General features: G+C 33.1%; 1 protein-coding gene across 1 annotated transcript; it reads right to left on the bottom strand.

The window, feature by feature from the left end:
• Window positions 1–1,690: 1,690 nt before the first annotated feature.
• Window positions 1,691–7,627, bottom strand: LOC114306918 (alpha/beta-Hydrolases superfamily protein). The gene is made up of 4 exons (XM_082866592.1): window positions 7,317–7,627; window positions 4,605–4,920; window positions 2,774–2,933; window positions 1,691–2,359 (listed from the first exon to the last, which is right to left on the bottom strand). The coding sequence occupies exons 1-4, from the start codon at window positions 7,476–7,478 to the stop codon at window positions 1,891–1,893; spliced, it is 1,107 nt and encodes a 368-aa protein (XP_082722718.1). The 5' UTR covers window positions 7,479–7,627; the 3' UTR covers window positions 1,691–1,890.
• Between the last annotated feature and the right edge of the window lie 2,495 nt (window positions 7,628–10,122).

Genomic DNA, 10,122 nt, shown 5'->3' with positions numbered 1-10,122 from the left:
TTCTTAGGAATGAAAACCCTACACAATTGAAGTTGCAAGCCAATGAATATTCTCAGAATTTTCCGAAGGTGAAGGATGGCCAGATTTTGATGGATAATGAGGCTCTGATTGATGAATCAAAAACACCACAAGAAGCACCAACTTCAAAGAAATTCGTCAACCAAAATTCTGTGTGTTCCGATATAGATTTTGTGAATGACAAGCAAACCTTTGCCATGGGGAAAGATGACCAGATTTCAAAGAATGAAAAAACAGTTATTGATGATTCAGAAGAAATCCAGCAATCCCTCGTAATGAATCCAATATTTCTGGTGTTGCAATAGCAATGATTGCAAAGTCAAAGGAGCAAGCTGTTGGCCCAGAACCAAATTTGTCTTTAGATGTTAATAAGTTACTGGCTGAGTCTAATTTAGAGTCAAGAGAGTCGTCTCCGGAGCCTATAGTTATGGATATTGTACAAATAGAAGATTCGGAGGCCACACAAGATGTAGGGATTGAAGAATTACAGCAACAAGTTGCTGATACTGATCCTAATATGACCTTACAAGTCACTAATTTTCTGCCTAAATTCTCTCCAAGAGGTACTGATATTTTCAAGAGGGATGGTAACATTGAACTGCATGATGGAACATTGGTTGACAAGGGGGATGAGAAGTCCCAAAAATCATTCTTCGTTATTGTTACATCAAGCCCTAAACCTAATTCTTCCATATACTAACAGAAGCCCTAAATTTCCCATTACTTTTCATCTTGAAACCACAACAAAAAAATCCAATTAAAATCAAGCCCAAAAGCCTAGATTTGTTGCTGCCCCAAAAGCCTAGATTTGCTGCTGCCCCTAATTGTCCTGCATCCTCATCTCTTATTCTTGTTCTTATCTCTTATCTATCCTCTCCCAGTTCTCCATGGCCTTGTTTGGAAAGTTGACTATTTTAGCCTGGCTAATATAGGGGGTGTTTGGGAAACCAATATTGAGGCTAAAATAGCCTCAAATACATTTTTAACCAAATAGCCTCAAATATCTTAAACCAATAGAGAGAAAAAAAAAAAAAAAAAAAAAAAAAACATTATTTCGGCATGGGGCAGCTACACTGTCACGTTGACAGTGTAGCAGTGTAGTTGACAGCCTATTGCCTAGGATAGTAAATGACGATTTTGCCCCTTAACACCAATTTTGAAAAATATAAGATTAGGGACAAATTTGTCATTTTAATTTTAAACATTATTTCAACACATTTTTCAATACAACAACTCAAATAAAAATTCATCCCATCTTCCCAAACACAAAAACTAAAATAGCCTATTAAAATAGCCAAAAAGCCAAAAGACCTCTAAAATAGCCACTTCCCAAACACCCACATAGTTGTGTTTGGAAAGTTGGTTGGCTTTTTTTTGTAGTTAATTTGATGGTTGTGAGAGAAAAAGTGAAATGATTATGGGTTGGATGTGACATTTTGTCTTATTGGCTATTTTAACCTATTTTATCTTTTAGTAGGCTATTTTTACCCAACCCTCTTCCCAAACACCCCTTATATATTCTCTATTTACTATCCTAAATATACAGAAAAAACATATATGCATGTATATATTTACATATATCACCATCATATTTTGCCCATGATGTTTTTGAAGGAATTCCCGTGAAGTTCAAGCCACACCATCAATGCACAAGAGAAATTATACACAATGATTTCAATAGAATAGTGAATTTATTTTATTATCTTTTGAATTTTAAACAAATAGGAGAGTTAACCGTATAAATGAATATGCATATTCTCCTACATAATTTAATCAACAAAACTATCAGCAGTCCAAATAGAGCCTTAGTGACAGACTTATAACATATTAGGGGGAAAAGTAAAGAGTTCAATGCCAGTAAGAATCATTTACCTATGCCTTCAACTCAAAATTCTCATGCAAGAACCTGTATAGCTCCTCTGCAACCACATTTGGATACTCTTCCTGTGGAAGGAGGGCACCTGGGACCTCAACAAACTTGCTCACCCCTTTCACTTCCCTAAGAGCTTCCATCTCTGCTTTTGATCTCTTGGGAGAACCTGCTGTAGACACAATGAGAACTGGTATTCTCCCTTCTAATCCTGCAAAAAGTTCAACAAACTCCTCTCGGGATTTCACAGGGTCCAGTAGACCAGTCAAAAAAGCAGCAGGCACATAACGGGCACCTTTCTGTTTTGTAAGAGCATATCTGCTTTCAACAATGTCGGGGGTCACATTTTCAGGATTTGCATAAACATGAGACTTGTACTGCGATTGGATTGCATTCTGATTGCTGACGAGCACATTGTACATCATCCATCCTACAGCAGGAGCCCTTAAGGTTCCCCTAAGCAGTCCATACCTGTTAATTTAGCAAGAAATGGAAGCTGAGTTCAGGCTGATCAAGTAAATTAATAAAACAAAAGGGTGTTCAGATATGTAAAATGTCCCATGAATGAGTTAGCCATATTAACCAGATAAGACCAGAGTGACTGGTTGGGCTTTTTAACCAATGGTTCAACTGAAAGATCTCGTTGTTAAAAATGATGAATTAGATTAATTAGCAATACATTTTTAATGATCCAATGGTTAAAAGGACAATCACATCTTAATCTGTCCTGGCTAAGAAATATAGTACAGATGCCTTGGTGCAGATAATTATTTTCACAAAATGAAAGGTCCTATACACTGCAAGATTTAAAAAGTGAGCACAAAATAGCACTTCAACACCAAAGCAAGTTGTCCGCCCAAAAACAAACATATAGTGTAAGAATACCTTGATTCCATGTTGGAATCTCGACCAAAAACAATAGGGAGGGGACCAGCCCAGGTGGGTGCAACAGCAGCAATGGCAGTTGGCTTCACTAAACCCTTTTTTGCAGCACGAACTGTTATTGTGGCAGCATGCCCTCCTCCAAAGACCACCAAATCATTATCTGATCGAGTGAACATAATTATAAGCAAGACAGACAGCAGAAATTGACGGTAATAGTTATTTTGGGTAATTTAATAAAATCACATAGAATGAAGACGTAAGCATTGTAGACAGAGTGCTAAGAAATACAGCGGTATGCAAGGAAAACATGGGAAGACAAAATGAAAGGACTAGAAATAAAATGATCTTATAAAAAGAGCTAAACTAGTATGCAATTCACACTAAAACCAAACAGAGATTGAGTAGTTAATTTCTCTTACAAAGCAAATGATAAACACCTGAAACTAAATCAAATAGTGGAACTCAAACACTTGTATGCAAGTAAATATCCATGATATCCTTTTTTTTGGATAAATAAATATCCATGATATCCTTACTCTCAAACATTAACAATACATATGAATATTTAGAGTAGATCTCCAGCTCCATCTAATCTTTATCTTCGCCATGTATGATTGTGCTCTAACAGATCCATGTGCTAGTAATATGAGAGGGAATAAAAACAATTACAGGAATTATGTGAGTCCCGACACTGCCACGTGGCGTAATTATAAATTATCATGTGTATGACAATTGTCAAATTCTTATCAAACACTACATTAGTGTTTTATGTTATGCAAAACTCATCAGGATATGAAATCTTATCGATATAGAAGTCCTGAACAACTGGAGATTGTTTGGGATAGGACTTTTAGAACATTCAAACTACTTGCTAAATAAGTCATTGAATATTATAATAGGCAACATCCTCATGGGTTGAGATACACAATTTCTCTCTATGAATTAGTCTATTAAATATTTTGATAATATTGGAGGACTGTCTTGGGCGCGGAGGGCCCTGCCTACGGCTAGGGGTGTTTTGTCTTGCAGCTAGCGATCGCGTGGTGGTGCTGATCATCTTCTTCGTTGGATTTCTTTATCATCAAACACGGCATTTTTTTTTATGTCCGTACATAAAACTAATACTTATGTGCTAAAATTTTGTTCTCAGCCAAAGTCAACATGAAATCACAAGAAGTCCGATAAAAATAGATTACAGAAAATTACAAGAAATCATTCTGGAGCAACATAAGAACAAGATAAAGGATAAAATAATGAAGACAGATGAAATTTATCTAAGAATCCAGAAGAAAAAGGCATTAAGAAATAGGTAAAAAGCTAGCCCCAAAATTTTAACTGCATGTCAGCGTAAGATTAGGTATCCACAAACCTCCTCAAATCAACAGAAAGTGGCCACCGATGGAGGGCAATAAACTATGCTTGAAGAAAATTCAACTCATGACCTACGACTCTTCATAAAATATGAAAAAAATAATTAATATAGAAGTATGCATGTATTGGACACTACTCCATTAGAAATTCAACCTCAACAGACAGTACATAGTTAACAGTTTAGCATTGGAGACTCGTGATTCATGAAAATATATAATATACATGTACATATCTAGGAAAAATAGTCAAGTATAAAATTGAGCAAGAATAAACTCCAAAAATCAGCATTGCAGCCATAGTTTGACCATGAAAAGGCAATTGAATTGAACCCATCATAATTGATGCAAACATATCATTTCTTAATTGAAAAACATATAAACATAAGCCCACCTGCTAACCTGAGCACCACATAAGATGTGGCTGACATGGATAAAGCATATAAAAACATAGTTATACCCACCCGAGGAGCTTATTGGACCATTCGGTGCATTCATGAAGTCAACCAGGAATTTCTCCATGACATCAGCATTGTAATCTAGCCTTGGCCTATCAGAGTAACCCAAACCAGGCCAATCAACAATAGTAGCCCGCCAATTCACTTTACCAACTCGTTGAATAATGTCTTTAGCCACTGATCTCCATTCTTCCACAGTACTAACATCAGAAATTGTTGGTATCATAAGAATATTCTTAGTAGGACCAGTACTCTCCTTCTCATGTTCCTCATAATAAATGTTGACATAAGTATCCTTGAATTTCCATTGCCAATTATCCGTCTGAAACACAAAAATAAATCAGAAGACCAACAAATGTTTAGGAAAACAGCAAATTGAAGATAATTTAGGTAGCGTTAGAAACAATAAACATGTTTTAATTGGTTTTTTCCCAAAAATCAAAAGCAAATAAAATGTTTGGTGAGTCGCTGAAGGGGGGGAGTGCCCAAAGGTTGCCGGAGGGCGGAGGAGTGGCCAGAGGCAGAGGAGAGAAGGAATGACGAATTGTTTTCAAAACTACTGAAACCCGTTTTCTTTTCCAAAAATGGCATAAGTTTTGCAAAATTTTCAAAGTTTTTGAAAACAAAACATTACCAAACATGCCTTAGTTTCAGCACCTGAGTCATGAACATTATCACTCGAACTTCGTAAAATTTTCAATGACCATCCTCAACAAAATTAAAGTAATGTAGTCCAGTACGATCAAAAGGTTAGAAACTATCATGTTACATCATGTGCTTCCTACTTGAAATAATTCTAGCTTTAAACTACAACAAAAAAAGAAACTTAAACAAGAGAAATAGAGATGGGAAGAGACACTGACAGTTTCAATAACATGGATACAAGTTGCCGTGATGTAACAAAGTTTGCTTTTCTCACCTATTTTAATGTGTTGCACTACAATGAATTAATTATGAATGTCTGAGAATTTAGATAGAAATTAACAAGTTGCAGGATGACATTGAAAGTTTGAGTAAGTTCAAGGGGCAAAATAATAGTACTAAGTATACCCTATTAGAAAACCCATAAATCACACAGAAACAAAATCACCCTATTTTATTTAGGCCTAGTTTGGGAAGATTGAAAAAAGACAAAAAGTCAAAAAGTCACTATCCTATTTAAGTCACATCATCTTATTTAAGTCACATCACCTCTCTAATACATCACTTCAAACCCAACCCAAATCCAACCCATATTTCATAAAAAGTCAAAAAGTACACTTATTTAGTCTTCCCAAACTAGGCCTTAATATAGCATGTTAAATGATATTATTTTGTGCACCACAGGACACAAAATAAGTTAATTTTATCACATATATGCTTGACCATTCAAGATCAATATCTGATAATGGATCAGATAGCACCAATACCGATCCATTTTCTTCCACATTTTTTCTATTCCAATGAAAATATTCAACAATCCCTTAACCAAATTCAATGACCCATCCAACATAGTTGAATATAAATAAGGAATGCTGATCATTTTGTCATCATTCCATTGTTCTTTTTTTTCTTTTTTCTTTTTCCTTTTTTTGTCAATCAATAGGAAAGTAATTATACGTATGAAAAATAGTGCATCATCAAATAGACTACTAGTCCACAATAGCAAGAAAGTCAACAACGCATACCAAAGCCTACCTAACAACCAAATACCAAGCCTAGCCTACTAAGCCCAAGCCCAAGCCCAACAACAACTCCACCACTACTTAGTGTACAACCCCCATAATGAGGGAGAAATAAACACCACCACAAAGGGTATCAAACTTCTCATAGGAGATGAACCTAAAACCTCACACCACAAAGGGAATTACACAACCACATCCCATTGTTCACTATGGGCAAAATCTCACAATGTGATAAAAGAATCAATGTAAAACATTCCTTAATGCCAATTAAGAAATGTAATCATTTCCATCACTTCAATTCTCAAAAGTGTAAAATTTGATCCTGTTAGGAAACAGAGTTGGGTAGCTCCACACATGCACTTTAACTTAAATGCACAAACATAGGGTGATAACAGAGTTTGGTTATGACCTATTGTAGTTTTAGTTATAACTTATTGTGATGTTTGTGAGGTTGGTTATGACGTAATATTTTAGTTATGATCCAAGAGCTCTTTGCTTATACATCATGTGGTGTATTTGGTTATAAATTCTCTCTTCTTTTTTTTTTTTTTGTTAAATTATGACTGACATTTGTGCCACAAATCTCATAACTTGCATATGGGTGTCCACCAAACTTATACAAATGTATATAGATGCATGTATATATATAGAAAAATGCTTGGGAGCACTAATTAGTGCTCCCACTAATTAGGTGACAATGGGTCCCGCCATTAATGATGTGATGTTTTGGTATTGGAGTTGCAATTTTTTTTTTTTTTTTACTTTTTTAATACATTAGTGCTATTAGTGGTGATGTTTTTAGTGGGATGAATCATTGTTGATATATATATTACCTTTTTTTTTCATTTTTTTTGAATTCAAATCATTATTTAAGAATGTAAATGAACATCAATTCAATTTAAAAGTCATCTTTCAAGCACAATTCACCGTGAAGAACTCACTCCACTGAGCATTCCCACCTTTCTGATGATAAAATTCAAATGTGCCACGCATTGATTCAACTAGAACGATCACAAGCATAACTAATCAAACAAATGGTGAATGTTTTACTGACCTTCACAGAAGTTGATGCCTTTGCGCAATCCAGAAAAGTCGAAGCCTTAACTATGAGGGGTTTTGATAAGCAAGCACTTTGAGAGCGGGAAGGCCGATAAGTTCCGAGAGACAGAGTAAATGCTGATGAGGACGACAAATGCAAAATTGCAGAGAACGCCATGATCGATTTAGAGAACAGAATGAGATTTCAGAAGGTTAGGATTTTATGAGAAAGAGAGAGAGAGAGAGAGATGCTGGTACTGTGTGGACCATGTTATTGGTGGGTTTGGTTGATTTTTCTGCCCGAGAGAGAAAATGTTGACCGGTCGTAGTTTATTCTACCACCACCACCTAGCCTTTTTATACAGTTGTCTCTTTTTTCTTTTTGGATTTTTTTACACTTTTTTTACGTGGATAAATTACAAATATATATCTTCAATGTCCATTTAAGTTTTTAATCACATAACTAATCATTTATTTTATTAGTATATTGATATCATAAATATATTTTAATTAATAATTTTAATATATTTATTATTACATATAAGAATAGTTAGAAATTTTATTTTTTCTATTAAGGACAAATTACCAACACCCCCTCTCGAGGTTTGACTAAAATATAGATTTCCCTTTAAGGTTTGAGAAATTACATTCCACCTCCTGAGATTTATATTTGCATAACAAATTATCTTCTGAAATTTATATTTGCATAACAAATTGCCCCCTCATTTGTTATGTAAATATAAATCTCATGAAGCAATTTATAATTTTTCAAACCTCAGAGCAATCCGTATTTTAGTCAAATTTCGAGGGGTATTGGTAATTTGTATTAATTATGCTAGATAAAAAATTCTAATAAAAAGATATTTAATACTCGTTTGGCATGAAAAAGTTTGAGGCTTTTTCGTTAAATTAATCATAAGCAGACAAAATAGGCTAAAAAACTAATAAGACAATATGTCACATCCAAATCATAATTATTTCATTTTTTTTTTCATAAAAATTTTTTTAAAAAAAAAGCCCAAAAAACTTATTTCAAATGAAACTTTTTAACCCTAGGTTAAAATAGTCAAAAAATTAAAAAATTAAAAAGTTAACCCACATTCTAAACAAAGGCTTATAATTTTCAAAACTACAAAATTAATTTGTATTTTAAACAAATCTAATTTATAAAAAAAAATTTGAAGACTCTAAGATGCTAGACACTACAACCCGTCTTGTCTGGTTAATAAGATGCCTAACATGTATAAGAGTTGGGTTTGGGTGATTTTCGGCATCTTAGGTCTAGTGTGGGAATATATTTTTTAATAATTTTTTAATTTTTTAATTAAAATATGATATAAAAAAATTAATATTTTTGAAATGATTTTTTAGTTTTTTACAAAAAAAATGTGCAAAAAATAGGGAGAAATAGAATATTTGACTTTTTGGTATAAATTATTGAATTTTTAATTTTTTTAATAATTTTTTAACTTTTAAACTAAAAAGTGATATTACCAAACGAGACCTTAATTCATTATTCACCTCACATTTTTCTATCACCATCACATGTTATCCAAAGTCACTCAAGCTTTCATTGCCTAATTCCTTCCTCATGAGTGCCGAAGTTTTGTTTTGTAAATTAAAACGAAGTCTAAATGGATCATGCTACAATTGAAATTTAACAATTTTGATTTGAAATCCTATTGTCACATTATTAGGATGAAATATGCAATGTAAATTGATGTGCTGATTCTCTAGTCCTAACACATTGCAACATTCAGTCTAAAATTGCTAACAACATTTGTATAGTACAACATTTAGGAAAGTAAAGTGCAAGATCGAGAAGGAAAAAGAACAAAAAAACAAGAACTAAACATGATTTTATTCTTAGATTGTCAAATTTGTGTAATATAAACAAGAAATAAATTTTTAAAAAAATATGTATATATTTTATACATTTCAAAACATGTTTTATTTGTCAAAATTGCTAGGGTTTTGAAATTTTTTGTTAGTGTTATACACAAGGTACCAAATTGCGATTCTTTTATATCAAAAAAACCAAAAAGGTTTCGAAACCACATTAAAACTTTGTATATTCCATTTTTATTATTAATCTACTCAAATTGCTTTGTTGGATCTTATAATAGGTGCATTTTCATGCCAAACAATGTATACAACTTAAATGATACCCGTAGTCTTTATAGTTTTAGTGAATTTTGATGGAGAATGATCACTTGTATGTCACATATGTGTTTTTAAGGGAATAATTTAATTAGTATTTTCACCTCATTTTCATCTCTCCAAACATGCTTTCTCTATAAAATCTCTATAAAATCAAATTTGCATCAATGTGTACAAGTCTACATCAATATTTTAACTGTTGATTTTGATGGAGAATGATCACTTGTATGTCACATATGTGTTTTTAAGGAAACAATTTAATTAGTATTTTCACCACATTTTCATCTCTCCAAACATGCCTACTCTATAAAATCTCTGTAAAATCAAATTTGCATTAATGTATACAAGTCTACATTGATATTGTAACCGTTGAAATTGGAATTACAGGGACATAAATGAGATTTTTGTCAAATTTAATGACAAATCGATGTAATTTACCCATGTATGTAAATGTTAAATTAGTTAATGATACGGTGCAAGATTAATGTAATAACATTTTTTTCCCAGTCGGTAGATGGGCAATGACACAAATTAACCTCATACAATTCAGTCGCAATGTCAAAATGAAAAACAAATTTTATTTCAAAAACTTATGACAAATATCGAAGGGATTACAATGATATAAGACCTTGCATCCAACAAACTAAACAAAGAAAACAAAT

This window comes from Camellia sinensis, chromosome 4 (assembly GCF_055761805.1).
Source record: "Camellia sinensis isolate YWXY chromosome 4, ASM5576180v1, whole genome shotgun sequence".
In the NCBI taxonomy this organism is placed as follows: domain Eukaryota; kingdom Viridiplantae; phylum Streptophyta; class Magnoliopsida; order Ericales; family Theaceae; genus Camellia; species Camellia sinensis.
Note: the sequence above shows the minus strand (reverse complement) of the source record. Positions and strands in the feature narration are given on the sequence as shown.